This window comes from Falco cherrug, chromosome 4, assembly GCF_023634085.1.
Source record: "Falco cherrug isolate bFalChe1 chromosome 4, bFalChe1.pri, whole genome shotgun sequence".
NCBI classification, from domain to species: Eukaryota; Metazoa; Chordata; class Aves; order Falconiformes; family Falconidae; genus Falco; species Falco cherrug.
The window spans coordinates 26,705,414-26,724,141 of record NC_073700.1 but is presented as its reverse complement, the minus strand read 5'-3'; the positions used below and the strand labels follow the sequence as shown (position 1 = coordinate 26,724,141).

At 39.3% G+C, this 18,728-nt stretch overlaps 2 protein-coding genes across 2 annotated transcripts; one reads left to right on the top strand and one right to left on the bottom strand.

Moving 5' to 3' along the window:
* Positions 1–14: 14 nt before the first annotated feature.
* On the top strand, positions 15–1,558 carry FAHD1 (fumarylacetoacetate hydrolase domain containing 1). Its single transcript, XM_005447499.4, has one exon. The coding sequence runs from the start codon at positions 147–149 to the stop codon at positions 822–824; it is 678 nt and encodes a 225-aa protein (XP_005447556.3). The 5' UTR covers positions 15–146; the 3' UTR covers positions 825–1,558.
* Positions 1,336–16,932, bottom strand: MEIOB (meiosis specific with OB-fold). The gene is made up of 13 exons (XM_005444115.4): positions 16,864–16,932; positions 13,400–13,457; positions 11,934–12,065; positions 11,116–11,188; positions 9,651–9,846; positions 9,016–9,116; positions 7,291–7,343; positions 7,099–7,194; positions 6,623–6,724; positions 5,970–6,123; positions 5,413–5,596; positions 4,830–4,916; positions 1,336–3,953 (listed from the first exon to the last, which is right to left on the bottom strand). The coding sequence occupies exons 1-13, from the start codon at positions 16,930–16,932 to the stop codon at positions 3,825–3,827; spliced, it is 1,434 nt and encodes a 477-aa protein (XP_005444172.1). The 3' UTR covers positions 1,336–3,824.
* Positions 16,933–18,728: the final 1,796 nt, after the last annotated feature.

Sequence of the window (18,728 nt, the reverse complement as noted above, 5' to 3'; positions counted from 1 at the left end):
CCGGCCCTGCCCGGCCGGCGCACCCGGGGAGGAAGCGGCGGCTCGGCGCTGAGCGGCCCGGGGCAGAGGCGGCGGCGCGGCTCCGGGCCCGGCAAGGACGCTCCAAGGGCGCCCGCGGTCCGCGGGGGGAGAGACCCGCGGCGGCCATGGCCTCCTCCTCCTCCAAACCCCTGTCCCGCTTCTGGGAGTGGGGCAGGAACATCGTCTGCGTGGGGCGCAACTACGCCGAGCACGCCGAGGAGATGGGGAGCGCGCTGCCCCGCCAGCCCCTCTTCTTCCTCAAGCCTTCCTCGGCCTACGTGCGCGAGGGCTCGCCCATCCTGCGGCCCTACTACTGCGCCAACCTGCACCACGAAGTGGAGCTGGGGGTGGTGCTGGGGAAGCGGGCCCGGGCCGTGTCCCAGCAGGCCGCCATGGAGCACGTGGCCGGCTATGCCCTCTGCCTGGACATGACGGCCAGGGACACCCAGCAGGAGTGCAAAGCCAAGGGGCTGCCCTGGACCTTGGCCAAGGGTTTCCGCACATCGTGCCCCATCAGTGACTTCGTGCCCAAGGAGAAGATCCCGGACCCTCACAAGCTGAAGATCTGGCTCAAAGTGAACGGTGAGCTGAGGCAGGAAGGGAACACCTCCTCCATGATCTTCTCCATCCCTTACCTGATCAGCTACATCAGTGAAATATTCACCCTGGAGGAAGGGGACTTGCTCCTGACAGGATCTCCCAAAGGAGTTGGGTCTGTGCAGGCCAACGACGAGATAGAGGCCGGGATAACAGATGTCCTCTCCATGCGCTTTAAGGTAGCACAGCAGACACGTGGATCCTAACCGGGAGCCCGTCTGCGCAGGGAAGAGGCTCTTCTGTGAACATCTGGGGAGCGAAGAGAGACACAAGCTGTCCTGTACATTAGACACTCACACGGCCCAACCATTGAACGGACTGCCACGCATCAGGGACACGTAACCCATGAGCTTGAAAGGCTTTTGACTAAAACAGCCCCATTTCCGTGGAGGCTTCAGCCTCCTCTGAGGCTCTGAACCTGGAATCCAGCTTGGGGAAGGGGATTAATACCTAAACCGTACCTTGGAACTGGCGATGGAGACTATGTGCCCAGTGGCTGGTGCTCACGGTGTGTGCTCTTCTGTTCTCCTGATGCTTCAAGCTTTGTCAATGTATCGTGTTAAAATAAAAATTAAAAATTAAATTATTAAAGTGGTGATGCAGGAGCTAAAGCTCACCCATGCAATGTAAAAATCAAAGATGCATGTAACAGTAAATCAAGAATTGCAGCTTGAGAAGGAAATTCTCTCGTTGGGGTGTTCTATAATGAAAAAGATGTTTGCTTTTTAGATTAGTTTCACGATTCCTCCGTGCATTTTTCAAATGTACAAATTAAATGAGGATTGCTTTCCCTTGCACTCCAAGGGGCGTAATGCAGCAGGAAGTGTGCCAGATGCTTGGCAGATTGTTGGGTTTTTTCCCTAAACTGAGCTTTACATATACTTCTAAGAGTAAAATAATATAAAAGATCAAGAATAAAGAAGATCACTGCTAAAGATCACCAGCAAACTTGTCTTTACTTTTACTCATTTAAATATATTTTTAATAAAAATCTAACTGCAGCAACTGCCATTACTTACAGTGGAACAGTTGGAATTTTTTAACTATTTCCAGCTGTTAAAAAGCCACACTGTAGAACTTTTCCAGTTTCCAAACTCCAACTGATTTAACACTCTCTACTAGTTTGCATGACAGCGGGTTCTCTTGAAATTCAAAGGAGGGACAGTGATTTGTAAAATATAATTTAAAGAACCCTCCCCCCGCAAACATCAAAACTTACCATTTTCAAACGTTGCACAGAACTGACTGATTTCTAACAGGAACAGATGATTTATTTTTTTACATATGTGCCAGGACCGAAGTTAAATGCTTCCATTTATCGGAGCCAGATCTTAATAATCGCTAGAAAAAGTTGTGGGTTCAGAAGTGCATTTGGAGAGTCTTACAGAGAAAATTACTGTAGCCCAAAGATGAGCACCCGTGTGAAAGAGCAGCATAGTCCAGGATACTGCAAATCACGTCATAAAAAGAAAGAGCAACATGTAGCAGAAGAAAAAGATATTTTCCTGCCAGCCTGCTTCTCCAGCTGCATGCATCTGTAGTACACTACTGCATACCCATATGCCACCTGCACTGGGCACCAGTCTGGCAAACATGCAGGTGTTTCAGTTCGCTGTAATTTGAGTGAACTAAAAAAATTATATTCAGTGAAATAACAATAATATATTTCACATATTATTTCAGTTCACTTAAGCCAATAGTTTAAAGCAAATGTAAACGTTCTTCGTATGATGAGACCTATGTGCTGCGGACATAATTCAGACTCCATCCGAGGGCAGCCTCAGGAACCGAGGCCAGCTGGAGCGTATAGCCATTGCCTCCAGACACAACCAGCCCCGGGGCTCGCAGAAGCCCAAACTGCTCCTCGATTTAAGCCTGGCTCTGTCAGTGGGAAGCTGTGCTCTGATATTGCTGCCACTCGGGGAGCTGGCCAAGCAGCAAAGTCAGGCCTACAGAGCTGGGCTGAGCAGGGAAGCTGGGGTCAATAAATTCTGAAAGAGGAAGAATTAAATTCGCTCTCTGTGCTGCTTCCATTTCTTCCTGCCTGTCAAATGTTACCATCTATGGCAACAGCAACAACACATCATTTGTAGTTTGGCCGTCAGCACTGTTTATTGACCGCGGAGCTGAGCTGTAATTAAACTCACTGGAAACATTCACGAGAATATTACCTGTTACGGCTGGAAAGGGTTGACGTTGTTTGTTGCTGCAACAGGAGAGATGCAGTGACCCAACATGGTCAATTTTTTTTGGTGTGCTTTTAGTCCCTTGTTCCCACTCACATGAGTAGGAGGATGCAATCTTGGTGGATTACTTGTTAAAATTTACTGTTTCCGTAGTTGTTTTCTGTGTGCCATGTTGCTTTAACAGGTAGGTAGTGCACCAAGTGTAATCTGAGTTCCGCAGGGTATTTAACCTAACAAATACTTTGTAAAAGGCGGCCCTGGTATCTTCCCACCATTTGAAATAAGTCCCCATACGCTCACGTGGTGAGGACCGGTGCACCAGCTGCAGGGGATGCTAAGGACAGAAATAGATTAAAAAATAGGAAAGAAAAAAACATGGATAAAGGCATATTATAAGCATACCTGGGTTCTTTATGTTTGGCTAAGAACAACTGTCTTGCTAATGAAGAGCCCTTTTTCTCTGCCACTCATATAGTCTTAGCTTGATTGGTTGTCAGAGGTCCCTGGAAATTGATTAGTCTCTTCTAATAAGACTTAGTCTGCCCCAAAGAAAAGCAGCCTTGCAAACACCATGGCTATTTCCAAGCCTCTGCAGCTGCCGAAAGTTCCGTGTTTGGACTTACCAACACGCACCACAAACCCAGGCAGTATTTCAAAGTGAGGCTTTAATTTTGCACTAAGACAAAACTAGCACAAAATTAGCAGACAGTTGAAAACAGAGCAGCTCAGACCTGTATTGTACTGTTTATTTCTGATTTTTTCAAAGGTATTCTAAACCAAGTGAAGAAAGCTTACACTCCACTTCTAAGGAGCTGAATTCAGTAGAACTATCTTTTCTTAAGCTGAGGCCCTAGTACACTTTTTAAAGTACAATAACCTGAAAAAGATCAACACAGAAGCCCAATTATAGGCATTAGTCATGCATATTCCTTCTTTACTGTCAGAACATACTTGGTGAAATACAACAACAGCATTCTACTTCTACAAATACAGCAAAGAGAGTATTTTTCCTAGCTGTTATTAATAGTGTAATCTCTTATTTCCAGTCTCTTTTCCCAACAAGCTCCAACTCGCCTCTCTAGGGTCTGCCAGTTTGCATGAAAGAACATTCACTTTCAGTCCAGTTCTCCAAGTGGATGACAAAGTAACCTGTAAAAATAACGGTCTTTGTTTCTACTGCTGTGTAGCACTTTGAAATACATTGTTTTCAAAAATCACACAGCATGTTTAATTGACAGATTTGGTTATACTTATTTTACATTATTTTATGTATGAGTACACACATGTCATGCTATATACCTGCCACTGCTAAAATAAAACACTTCCATTTTTTCCTGGAAATAGAGCCAAAGGGTAGGGGAGATGGGAGAGTAAGCACAGTTTTGGTGAGAAGGGTGAGTTTAAAAAGGGAGTCAGTTTAGAGTTGTCTAGAACAGGCAGTTTATGAAAAAGGAATCTAGTCCAGTATACAGCATGCAATTAAAAATGGATGCTGCAAATAATAGCAGATCTTTTAACAATTGCTCCACGTGTGTGAATCCAATATTGTTGTTGCTTTAAGGAGAACTGCAGATTTTAGACACACCTAATTGCATTATTTCTAAAAATACAGGTGACTGAGAAATATACTTGGGTGACGCCATATACCATACAATCTGTTACATATATTAACTGTGCTGCCTTCTTGCAAACAGGTACTGTTAACTTTATTCATTATAAACCTACAGCCATAGAAGCCAGTGGCTGAGGAAGTCACATATGCATGCTTTTGAAATACCAGCTCCTTAATCAGTATTGGCTAAGAGCAGTTTGTGTCTTCCATAGTTCTCCTGAAAGAGGCCTGCACATCTGATCCTGCAGGGACATCCCCTGTGTTGGAATTCCGACAGAGTGCTGGAATATTCAGAATATGTACAAAACCTAATCCTTATTTTTAAAAGTTCAGCAGACTTGACATGGAATCAGTACTAAATATACTACCGAATGAGAAACAGCCACTGTTTTAAATTAACATTAAATACTAACTTTAAAATAAATCTTGCTTCGTTCCAAAAGAAGTTGCCATTTCAATGCAGTCTTCTTGTCTTCTGCTAGAGCGAGGAATTCATGGACCTGTTAATAACAGGACACCACAGAACACTTCTTCGGCATATAGTTATAACAACATCTCCACAACAAAGTGATGATGAAAAGAGCATCTTACACATTTTTTTAATACATTTCTAAGCTGTATTTTTCTATTTTAACATAGTGTTTGGTGTGATAAATGTACCAAGACAGTCAGATTAATCAGAATAAACTGCAGTCTTTGAGAATCAAAGTTAGGGAATTCCAACCATCTTTTCAGAAAAGTGCAAATTAATTAAAATAAAGTGGTATTCTGAAAATTCAGTCTTACATTTAACACATTTCTTCTTATTAGCAGCTACTGACTTCTAACTTTTGACTTGTTAAAAAGCCTTGTGTGTCTATATCCATATGCATATGCATGTGCAATTTGTTTAACCAATGTACACACACACACAAAGAACATTTACATAAATTTGTAATTTTCATCAGGCTTCACAGCTCAGATCAAATAAGAACAAGCTAATTCATTTCTACTCACTGTGCAGCCTAATGTTTCCTCAGCTACACAGTCAGACAGGTAACAAGAATAAAGAGTGCCTGTGTGATCTGTCAGGTCGACGAGTATGTCAAAGCTTGCAAAAGTTGACTTTGAATCTGAAGAGACGTCACTGCAGAAAGTGCATGTGTTTGACATTTCATTCACTATAAAACGGCATATTGAACTGAAACAGAGAAGGTAATTAATGCATATATGCAATTCCTCCCTAATTGAAACTGTTTTCTAGACTGAGATTTCCCAAGAGACATTTTTTCTTTAAAAAAATTCTTCATCTTCTAAACTCTTAAGTCCACCTGAGACAAAATGGCCTCTTTCTTCTTCGCTCCTCTAGGACAGGAAAAAGCAGGTCCTTCATAAAGCCAGCTCCTCTTCCTTGCTACTTCTGGAAGTCGTCACAACAGAAACCTACAAGGACTCCTCCAGAGGAGTTTTATTTCTTGTCTGGAACTGGACTAAAATACTGTTCTACCTAATTTGGGATCAGGGAAGAAGGACAAGCATTTTTTAATACAAATTTAAAACAGGCAGTTGCTTACCATCTGTTGCGTACAACTTTAGATGCATTATCATCAATGTCCAGTGTAGAAATGTAGCCATAAATAATGCCATAAACTGGTTCAAGTTTTCCATCACTCTGGAAAGCTTTTTCTTTCAGCTGTTTCACAGTATAAACATCAACTATAGTCTCCACTAAAAGTTTAAAAAACATGTTAAGTGCATCTGAGAAAGAAATGACACAGAAAAGCGAAGACAAAAAACAGATCTTACAGTAATAAACAGGAGAAGATTTGATCTAAAGCATCAGCAAAGCCCCACACACCTTCCTTTTGGAGCAGGCTTACCATTTGGGGACAAAAGCAGACTCAAATCAGGAAAATATCTAATATTTAATCTCTGTATCCCCCAGAATGTTTTTTTGAGAGAAAACTTTCCCTTTCCATTTTTCGTACTCGTTCAAGACAGAACACACCAGACAAGCTGCAACTGGCAGTCACCAACCCTGAAGACACGTAACTGACAATGTAAGGAATAACCCATGGTAACAACAGCCTAAACTTTAACAATTCAGCCGGGCTATACCTTAGTTTTGTTTCTATGCCCACACAGAGCAAGAACTTAGTATTTCAGCTGCACTATGAAACTACACTGTACAATTAAATAAAATCAAAGTGTTTGGAACCATACTTACAGTTAATGGATTCTTTTGACTGCTCTTTCAGTTTATCATGCAAAGTTCCTGATTGTGCACTCTCTTTTATGAAGCTGAAGAGAACATTTGCTTCTGCTGTTTCTTGAAAATGTATTTTTAAAAATTATTAATATATGTAGCATGTAAAAATAACAGCATAATTATATTCTACAACTTTTCATTCTGGTAGCACCAGCACATTGTCCCCTGGAATTAGCCAAGAGATGCTTTCCTCTTTTTCACTTTAACTGTTAGTCTTACATGGAATATATGAAGGCTGCTTAGATAAAATAAAATAAAAATAAAAAAGAGAGAAATGGGTGGAAGCCAAAAGCATTGGTCACTACATAACGGAAAAGAAGCAGTGAGTTTTCTGAGGCAAGCAAGCAGAAGAAATCAGACCTCCAATAAAATCGTTTGTGCATTCTAGCCTATAATGATTACTAATACCAAAGCAATACTTCAACAGCTCTTACCTGGGTTAGTGGTAATGATGGTTTTTGATATCACAGTCGCAATCATACAGTTTCTAAATTTGTCAAAATTTATTCTCACATCTGATGCAAATATTACTGTGCACACAAAAAAAACCCAATCAAAACCTGTCACTGTAGAATAAGTATCACATTATGAACTACAGTAAAAACATAAGCCCCAGACTATTATACCTGTTTCTCGTGGGATCCAACTCTGCGCAAGCTGAATAGATTCATTATCCCAACTAAATTAAAGAAAGTAAATGTAGCAGAACGTTTTTAAAATAGCATTCAAACTGTTTAGTACTAAATTACTAAATAATATAGTAATAATTGAATTAGTCAAAGGGGACACAACTCCTTCATTACATACACGGGCAAATGAAATGCCATGTAAATCCACAGGCATCTGGTTTGCAGCCAGCCAGAATGCTTTATGTACAGTCTAATACAGCCCCTATTTCATCCCATGCCAAACAGGATAAAATAAAGGGCTATTAGATTGTTCAAAATGATTAAATGAAGAATATATCTGGAAAAATACTGTATTTCAGAGATTTGACAAAAGTAATTTCTAACTAAAGCAAATCACAGTTAAAATAACTGCTTATCAGCTGAGCCTCTTCTGTAGGAACAAGTTGATTGCTCACATCGCCAGGCCAGATGTTCAGCCAGCTTTGCAACCCTGTAACTGTGGATGATGAGACTAGAGTGAGGTCAGTGGTATCCCTCAAAAATGATAATTTGATGGTTAAGTCCCTTGATGAAATCTTATTTTGTTCCTTTTAAGTCTGGATGGCAAGAATACTGCCAAAGCACAGTTTTGTTCTGGTGGGTTTTTTTTCTTAATCCTTGGAGAAAGATTTGAAATATTTACGTTTTCTTTAGCATTGCTCAGCCACCTCTTTCACTGATGGCCTCCAAAACCTCTTCACTACAATGCTGTTGCTCAAGGATTTCCTGAGTCTTTGCCTTTACCTACAGCTCCATGAAAGTACAAAAGGCACCTAGACTCTGCTTCTGAGGCCTCAAGTATGCAGCTCTGTGTCGCTGTGAAACACGACGATGGGAGGTGCTGCTGCAAAATCAACATCGGTGGCAGCTCAAAGGCTAGAAAGCTTCACAACATAGATGCTGCCTATTGTTCGTGTGTGTACATCAAGTGTGTTAAACATTACACTGAATGGTAATACAGTTTCTAACTCAGACATAGAGTGCAATGCTATCTTGCTACTTCTGTCTAAAGAACAAAGGTCAACAGAGGAACAACGAACAGCAAACCCAGTGCAAACTAATACAACCCCCCCCTTGCATGTAAGTAAGGCACAAGTTGATTGAACAAAGGATGGGCAAAGTGCAAATGTTGCTGTGTAAACAAGTCACTGTTTAAATGCATAAACGGTATGGACATAGTCAGGTTTGTAAATGGGATACAGCTTGAAAATATGGCCAAAGTAGTATCAAAATATTTCTGTGCTATTTTAAACACTTAAAACTATTTCAGCCTGTTTCCATTCCACTTGTTAATTCTGCTTGGCTTTAAAAATGAAGCATGCTCCTCCTCTTCCTCATGCCCAGTTTGTGGAAGAAATGTACTGCCTTTGCAGCTGTTTTTAAATGCCATTTACTGAATTAGTTCGAATTTCCACATTAAAAAAAAAAAAGTAACTCTTCAGAATTAAGCTTCATTTTGCCATTGATGAGCTAGCAGTCTGCCAGCAACAATGTATATAAGGTCACTCTATTGAATCTCTTTTTTAAGCCTCTGTGCAGTGTACCTTGCTGCCTCATCACAGTTGCCACCCAAATAATAAATTTTAATTAAAAGACAGTGTTGTAACAGTATGTAATTATAGTTAATCTCTTTACCTAGTCTTGTGTTAATTGTGTATTTTAGTGAAATAAAAAGCATTTTACCATACTATTGGAAAAGACATCTCTGTTTCATCATACAGCTTTACTTCACATCTCTGACCTTTTCTTTTGTCCAAAGTCATAAAATACTTTGGCTCCCCAACCTTTAAGAAGAAAAAGAAGCATTTATGTTTCCTTTACTAAGTGTTCAGGAGAATAAAAGGGATAACCTAGCAAATAGAAAAGTTGAAAAGGGGGAAAAAAAAAATCCCTGTAGACCACTAAAAAACCACCCACCACCCCATGCACACTATGTTTACATGTTTATTACATTTACATTTATATGTTAAACAAATGTTTAACAGTAATTTTACTTCAAGATAAAGGGACACATTTTATTTTATAAAGATTTGTGGCTTACAAATTTCAAGTTATCTACTGCTTGCACACGCATGATTTTGAAAAGATGACTGATACAGGACATTTCCATTCCCTCAGTTTCCCTCCTTGTGGTGTTGACAAAAATCTCATCAAGTAGCTTGTATGGTTATTGTATCTCAGCCCAAGTGACTGCCAACCTAAACAGACCCACTGATTCCCATCCACTGTGAGTCCCCAAATCCATATTCACACTTAGTCAATTCAGTTACCCATGGTACAGTAAACAAGCACTACTCTGTTGTGGCTCCTTAACTTACTGACATTACAGCTGCAAGCACATTAAGGATTCTTCCGTCAAGGCTTTGTCCATTTGCAATGATATCACCCAGTGAATAATAATCCTGAGGGTCCTTGACAGGCAGATGCAACAGACAAAGTAGTTTGGTGTCCCTTCCGTAACATGAAGATGCTTTGACCACTGAATGATTTTCACTGAGCAGTAATTTGTAGCAACTAGATAGTATGCACAAAACAAATCACATTGATTAACATTTCACTCACCAATATATTAACAGTGTAAAATGTTAACTCAATTCACATGAGAAAAATGACTGCTGATTTATTCCTTTCTTTTTTCCCTTAAGATATGAAAAAGTGTAATTTGTTCTAAATTTATTTTTGAAAAGGTTACATGCTTTTCTCTTACAGAAGATGGCTTGTTGTGTACATTAAACTCATTTAGAATTGAAAAGCCAGTGTGAATCACGAGCAACGTACAATACATATTTGTAACTCTGTCAGCTCTTATCAATCCCTAAAAATAAAATAAATTCTGAAATGTCTGTAATCTAGATAATTGAGAGGTTTTAGCATCATGACATAATAAGACATCACTATAGTCAGACTAGATATGGTAAAGTGCTTTCAAAAGTAAATAGCCCAGTGACCTCAGTAATATTTATAATGCACTGTTAGCCAGTGGAAATAAGTTATATTCAATATTTTCTGGACAAATGTATTTTACAAATGCTTATGAACTCTATAGACTCAGAGAGGAGCTCTTTTCATCAGTGAAGTTTCTACCTGACATTTGTTCTTTTACTTATTTCTGCTTAGCCAGAAAGTGAGTGTAACTGCTATAACAAACCTTAGAGATGATCGGTAGAGCAAGAATATAAAACTTCCAACTTGCCAATATAATGTGCTTATATGCAATATCCTTACAACTGCCATATGACTAAAAATATTAGAATCTGACCAATTAGGAAAGAAACCCTAATTAAAGAACAGGCATATTAGTCTAACAATTACATCTTGGATAACACCTACATCTAAGATACCTAAAAGAAGTTATATCTATCTAAAGTACGACTTGCAATGTTACTTTCATATACTGGTTCAAACTGTTCAGATTTTAGGGAACGGACCGACAGACAGCAAATACCTTTTAGATAAACATGTCATTTGAATGGATTTTGATAAGGATATACTGTCTATAGAACAGTTATGTCTGATGAAACACTTCAGCAAAATCAATTTCAAATTATTTTAGTAGACTACTCAGAATTACAAAACTCCACAGACCATATACAGAGAAATACATTCTCTTTTGAGATGATTTAACCATACATAGTTGAACACTGGTTGGAAGGTTCAGCTACACAAGAGGACTAACCCCAACTATTTCTACTAATTGCATGCTGCTGCAGTTGGTCGGCAACTACAGCAAGTATTAACTTTCATCTTTCTGGAAAGAACTGCCAGTCTATGCTTTACATTTACCTAGGAGTTACAGGGCTGAATTTTTCTTCCCTTTCGGCTTCCTTTGACTGAACTAAAGGATTTTCAATTGTAACTAAAATAAAACATTGATAAGTAACGTTAGGAAACTGAATACAGATACACATAAAGAGAGATGGCTTTTTAAAATGGTTATTTTCAAGGCTGATGTGGAAAAGGTATGTGCAGTAACTATTGCCAAATGTTTTCATACTGAAAACCAGATCTGTCCAGGCAGCTCACATGAAGCCAAAGTCCCACAGAAGTCCTCAAGACATTTAATGGAAATAAAACAACACTGAGTTCTTCTGTGTATGCTCTTCACAGTCACAAGTTTCATCCAAACACTGGTCTAGCAACCATGGGCAGCAAAGTCGTTCTATTAACTTAACAAGATAAAAGCACATACTAGAAATAAATACAAGATTTATGATGTTTTTTTATGAACAATCATAGCCATATCTATAACTAAACAAAAATGAAGAAAAACACTGAACTACAGTTTGTTTTTTGGAACTTATAAGAACTGAATATCATTTAAGACTATAGATAGGTTAACCATAGGTAAGTTCTGGGTGGCTGCATTCAGTGGGTTTGTATCTGGTCTTTTTGTTGACATATTTACTGGTTTTGCATTTAAATCCTTGAAATCTTACTCCTTTCCTCTTTTTACTTAACATAACTGAACAATTTGTTTCCAATTACACTGTTTTCTGAGTCCTCAGAGAAAAATATAGCAAAACCACAAACATGTAACACTGATTTACTGGGAAAAACCCCACATTCAAACAGAAACGTGTTAAGAATAAACTCCAACTTACCACAGTCACCAACTCTAAAGCTTTCTGAAAGTGATCTAATATACTCTTCTCTGCCCCAACAATTTACATTTATAAAATCACTTGGTGAATCACGAATAGTAAAACTGAAGGTGTATCTTTCGGACCCAATGTCTGCAAAAATAAACAGCACTATTACAATTCATTAGCACATCTTGATTTCAGTCTAGAAGATCTGTGTAAAAACTACTATTTTGAGGCTTTTCTAGATTTTGTTGTGAAATTACTACCCTCAATCGGGAGAGTACCACTAGAGGTCAGGAGCCTGTTCAGTAAGCAGACGTGTTCACGAACAGGGATGGCTACAACTCACGCTGCAGCTGGACCTGAACCATCCATCCACATACACATATCACTTAACTTCAGGCAGCATCGCATAAATAGACCTAATGCCAGAGAAATAAAAGAACCGTACGATGCTACATTCAAGGTACGGACAAACACATCAACGAGGCTATCACATGAAGCAATTCTGTGAATGAGCGTACCTACTGGTCCAAAATTTGTAGTAGGCAGGCTGTCTTTTAGTGGCCGTGGCCACGTACAAGACCACCCTGATGACATACAAGGCTGCAGACCACAGGCAGTATCAGCGGCCAGGTAGTATGAAGAGGTTTGACTCAATAAAGGGAAGTAAGCAAAGTGTTTCTGGCTTTATGGAAAATTCACAGTCAAGAGGGTACCAGTCTCTGAAACAGTGCACTCCCTTTTCTCTTACAGCTAATTAACAAAGCTTTCCATGGATCATACAGCATTATGCAATAATTAAATTATCAATGAAAACTGTATAGTAATATGTATAGGGTAAGCATAATTCCATGGAGGCATAAATATGAACACCACATTTTTAAACTGTATAGAATTGCTTCCAGTGACAACGATGCCTGCCTTCTAAAAATTCACCACCAGAGCAGCTCAGCGTGACAACAATCCAGCAGAAGAGCTGAGCACTCCGCACAGAGCGGGAATGGCTCTCTGGGACTGGAGATGCTTCCTAACTGTGTCTGTATCAACTCTAAGCTGTGGATATGTTATTTCAATTTCCAACTTATGCTGTATTAACATCTCAGACCAGAAATTACTTGTTTTGCTCCTCAGGACAGATTCTTAACATATCTGTTTTAAGAGAGAATGAATTTGAAGGGACCAGATCAATTCCAGCAGTGTTTATACAATAGTGGTTTAAATCAGTACCATCTTTCTAGACCCTGAAACACTCCCATGATTAAGTTTTTCCAAACAAATTATAATTTATAAGGTCCAGCCAAATTAATGCTGCTTTTTCATCTTGATTCTCAAACACACACGATTATATTTTTTTTGTGCATTTTTATTCTCTATGTTTTACACTAAGAAGTCTGTTTATTGTTCAAATACTATTTTCAGTTATATATGCCAAATTATACTGTATAAGAAAAAGAAGGAAAACCAGTTAAAAGGTACTGTACTTTTTCTGTCTGGAAAGCCTCTGACATCTGTTTTCCCAATAACCACACCGATTACATTCTAAAAAATAAAAATATTATAGAATACAAGCATTAAACACAGATGTAAATGATGAATTAGATTTCATGGACTTGTACTTCACTGATGATAATAAACATATTTCTGACTGGTAATCATTTTAATCTATTTATTTCAAAGTACCATATGAACTAAAGGCTAAAACATAAACATACAATTTTACATAAAGAAAAAGAGTGACTAATAAAAATATTAGGAGAAATACATCTGTTTCTGTTTGTAAAGACAATGGGAGGGCAAAAGCTCACCCAAAACATGCACAATTTTGGCTGTTCTACAGCAATCTCTTCTCAGGTAGGCAGCACTATTGTTATTTCATGCTCTGTGCACAGGTCTCAGATCTCCTTAAATGCACCATGAAAAGCCTGGACAGGATTTATTTTACAGTTAAGCATCCGAGGTTTCCCCTGCAGTCAGCACTAGAATACACACGTGTACATCCACAGGGAGGGCCATTTATCCTAGCCTCATCTAAGCAACAAATTTCTACAGGTTCCTCTTCTTTCTTGCTGTCTGTCTCTCAACCAACTACAAAGAGAACAGGCAATGAACTGTTCTGACAATTCAAAACAAAATCAATCTTATTCTGCTTTGCTAAACCTGTATTTATTATGCAAAAGCACCCCAGACTGAATTGTCAAACAAAACTACTAGGAGCAAATACACACAGGATCATATATGTATTAATATATAGCTGTGTGGTGGGTTGTTGGGGTTTTTTGGGGGGTTTTTGGTTTTGTTGTTTTTTTTTTTAAAGGTCCTCCTCAGCATGAGAGAGGAGTATTGCGGTGCTAGTTTGATATTTAAGAGGTAAGCAATGAAAGCTGGTAACAAGGACTGGAAGGGGAGACTGAATTTGCAACACTGCATGGATCCTTCAAAACACGAAGTGTCCCACACATCCTCCACCTCACACGGACATTTACTTGCAGTACTGCCTGACTTCCTCGTTCCAGCAGGCGAACCCCAGCAGCCAGCTGGCAAGGGGCAGTGTAACCAAATATTTAATAGTCCACACAGGCTGAATCCTGCACCTATTCACAAAGCAATGCAGCCTGACTTCCCTGTAACGATATTGACGTGCTCAAATATCCGATCTCATGTTCCCAGTTTATTTTGAATCACTAGATGGAGCAAGGTAACTGTCTTATCCTACAGCGATGCAAACTAACTCATTAAGAGGACTATGGGTACAACAGTGCAATATCCTAGTTCTTCCAGTCTTTCTAACAGAATACTTTCTGTCCATAACATGCAGTGATTTAGATTAGGATTGTTTTGTTTTGTTTCTTAAAAAAGCCAAAAAAACCAAAACAGGAAACATTTCAATTAAATCAGAGTGCAACATAACCTGTATCTCACCACTAGTCAAAAAACCCTGACATTTAGGATGACTTCACATGAATTAAGCTGATGTAAATCAGTCGTTTCCAAAAGACATCTCCCTTGTCTCTGCTGCAAATATATTCACTATATTCACCTCTCTCTTGCTCTTGTATTAGCAGTAAGCCTGCACAGCAAGCTGGCAGAAGGAAGTGATCTGGCTGGAAACTATTTTGGGGGGTGGTTGTGGAGAAAGAGGGTAGGACAGCTTCCAGAGATCATTTCCTTGATCAGCTTATTCTGCAACTACACAAGCACTAGTTTCACCAAAAGAGGAGGAGTGGAGCGGAACAGGCCTGTGACAGGGAAGCAGGCAGTACTGCCTTTTTTGGCAGAGCATTGCTTGAGGCTGCTCAACCAAATCATGAAACTGCAACATTAACGCATTGCAGGTTTCTTAGGCTTTGATCTACTTCACTTTTAAAAAACAAGATGCAAAGTAAAAAACTGTGACATTTTAATACTTTGAATGATGTATGCTTAGCCCTTTTAGCTTCCTAAACAGGTAGTAATCGTGAGATCATGACTGCATCATAGATACAAGTGAATTACTTTTTTATAAAAATACTTTCTTCACTATAGGTTGCTAATTGCGATACTCAAGATTATCTTTATTTGTAAAATACAAGCTTTTCACTGAGTGAGTGGATCACTCTGAGAATAGCAGTGAATGACAAATTAAATTAGCTTTGCTGGAGACCAGGAGTTTATAAAAAGTTGGAAAGAATATACAACACCGCTGGGAGAGTGTATAAAACTCCTTCTCCTAATTCATCCCTTTTCTGTGATTTCTCTTTCATTTGTTTGAAAGAAATGAGAAAAAAGGGCTCAACTGTGCTCCTCCCAAATAAAAAGCTGAGGGAACAGGAAAACTCCTTGGTTTTACCCTCTCCACAAGCATCAGGAGTTCCATGGGGCATACAGCTCTGCATACAGCGCATCTACTTTAAACTGGATGGGGAGACAGGGTTGTAACACTGCAAAGCTCCCAGTGCATCTGTGGGGAAAGGCCACCTCTGTTTTGTCCTCCAGGCTCCAATTCCCAGCACCACTGAATACTCAGAAGAGATGTTACTGCTGCTGGGCTACACAGTGAAGGGTGGGAAACCCTGCGACAGAGAATAACATAGCCTTCTCCCTCTCACATTAAAACACCATTTTAGAGAGCGAAGAATGAAAAACTGTGCTCCCCAGACGCCCTATTTTTTGTTCAACCATCTAAAACCCAAAAGACGAAAATACTGAGTTTTACAGCACACTCCCCTGCTCAGCTCTTACTCCATTGATGATAGTCCTCACTCATATCATGACAACAAAAACCAATTAAAGAAATCATTCAAACACCTGTACGAATCTGCCAACTACAAAGCTTTGCTGTTTAAGTTTCTGTTTTGGTTCATCCTGCTCTCCTGTACTCCCACAAGCAAAATTCTTAGCTCCTTACAAACTGACAACCACAAAACCTGTTTTTTGTTCTAAAGAAACAGAAACTATCTTACCTGACATGTAATTGTGAGACTTTTATCCAGCTAAAACACCATACCATTCAACAAGAGTTTTGTTTGAATAATTCAGGACTATGTTCTTTAGCTCAGAGGGATTGAGAGCACAAGTAAAGACTGCAGGATTGGGCCTTACGTTCATAGTTTGTAGTGAAAGACCATTGTAGGTTACAGATGTATTGTGACTACATAATGCTGACTCTGTACATGTCTTTACTAATTCAGCATCCATTTAAAACATTACAAAGAAGCCTCTGATACTTTCAGACATTGAATTGTCCAGTCAATATCTATAGTTGTGGTATCCTCATACTATGGACAACAACAGCATCAATTTTCATTTTGCTGGTTTATACACAAAGAAGGTAAGGTACTTTATATCTAACAATTACACTAATGCTATTAGTATCTAAATACACGTCAATTACATAATTTTGCAGTAATATAATACAGTTGTATACAATTTCATTTGAGAACAAAAGTACTATGTCTATGCGACTTACAGGACGAGCAAGATTTGGATGCAGATCTGAAAGTGCAACGAAGTCCTGTGTTGAACTAGAATAAGCCATTCTTTATCTGTAACTTGAGAAAACTAATTTAGATTTTTTAAAAATTTAAACAAATCACTTAACTATTCACAGTGAGAATAACAAGTTATTTTTTAACTCAAATGTTTTGACCTGAATAGCATCTGTTTTCAATAAAAAGCATTTTGAGCTGTCTGAAGTAGACAATCCTTTATTGTTTGTATTTGGCAATGTAAGTTATGAATTTTACTATAACTACTCTACTTGTGTTTCTCAAATAAAGGTCTGTAATTTTTATTTATTTATTTATTTATTCAGCATTAAATGACTCCATTAGCACCAACCTCTGAAAAATATTTACCCTCCTTCTCCTGTCTGGGAAACCCAACTGAATTTAATGAGGCAGTTCATATATAAAAGGCCATTTACATGGGAGGAAAGAAAAGTGTTGGGTTGCAAACCACCTTCATTGAGTTTTGGACTTAATATTAAACTACTTTAAAATGTGAGTGTGTTCTGTCCTCAAAGCAGAAAAGTTTTTAATTCATTAAAATAAAATTTAAAAATATCAGTTATTTCCAGGCTGCCAACATAGCATTACTGCCCATTCCCGTGAGCTGCTGTGCACTCAAGTCCTCTCTATTGATGCCAAAGTTGGGCTATGGATGCTTTGTTAGCCTGTCTGAATGCCTCTTATTATTTCATGGGTACACTCAGAGACATTACTGATATTTAGCAAATAGTTGTCAGACTTTTTTTTTTTTTTTTTTTTTTTTTGTAAAAGGAACCATCAAGTTGTCCAAATCTTAATAACCTTTAATGTGAGAGAACTGCTGACATTTTTCAGAGGACTCCTGTTCAAACTTTATAAGAGAAGTCCTGAATGGCTTTTACAGTCTTTATACCTGGCACCTTGTGTGAGAACTGTTAACCATTTCATCGTGCATTAGTATAATGAACTGTTGAACACACTAGAAAAGAAATAGTCTACACTCTTTAAAAAGCAAGCAGTTATCTGAGACCAAAGTGATTTCTCAAAAAGAACATTTCAAACCAAACTCTCACAGGAAGATATCCCAAATTTGCCTTACAAAAACCACTGAACAACGAGGCCTTCAAACCTATTCCCATCCCATTATATGGAAGAATAAATGTTCACTTATGTAGGAAAGTCACCTCAGCTATCCCTCCAAGGCATGTTAATATTCTTGCCTCAAAAGAAGTTAAATATTGTTAAAGCACATACTTCACACCACAGCTGAATCACTTTAAAGAAAACAGCACTGGGAACACAAGTATCCAAGGAAGATTAAGGAGGTAATTTAGATTTAAAATGCTGCAGGCCCTACCGGGAAGCTGCAGCCTCGCTCACCCCTCAGAGGCAGGGCAGCACACCCGAGGACAGCCGAGGGAACCCTCTCACAACCACCTGGGATCAGACCTTCTTCTGAGAGAAAGAACAAGACGGAAATCATAATAAATAAAAGTATGACCATCCCAAAGTGGTGTCTGCCACCAGACGAGCTTGCACCCCAAAAGCCAGGACAGACTCTGCAAACAGATTTTTCTTGTGTGGGCCCATCCTCCTCCTAATGTCTTTCCCTCTCCAAGACCTGACAGCACGTGGCGGCCATTCCACACAGCTGCAGACAGCACCAGTTTGGAGGCAGGAGCCCTTACCGCAGCCCCAGCTACTGCCAAGGGGTCTCAGGGGAGACACAGAGCAGCTGGGATGGGAAGGCAGCACCCCGAAAGGAAGGCGTGAGGTGCTGAGGACAGAGAGACAAAATGGCGGCTGAGGACAGGAACGCAAAATGGCAGCAAGTGTTGTGGGTGGG

Coding starts and splice junctions, on each gene's coding strand:
- FAHD1 (XM_005447499.4), top strand. CDS start 147: ATGGCCTCCTCCTCCTCCAAACCCCTGTCCCGCTTCTGGGAGTGGGGC.
- MEIOB (XM_005444115.4), bottom strand. CDS start 16,932: ATGGCTTATTCTAGTTCAACACAGGACTTCGTTGCACTTTCAGATCTG. Junction 9,117..9,650: donor TGCTTGCAGCTGTAATGTCA/GTAAGTTAAGGA, acceptor TTCTTCTTAAAG/GTTGGGGAGCCAAAGTATTT. Junction 6,725..7,098: donor CATCATTACCACTAACCCAG/GTAAGAGCTGTT, acceptor TACATTTTCAAG/AAACAGCAGAAGCAAATGTT.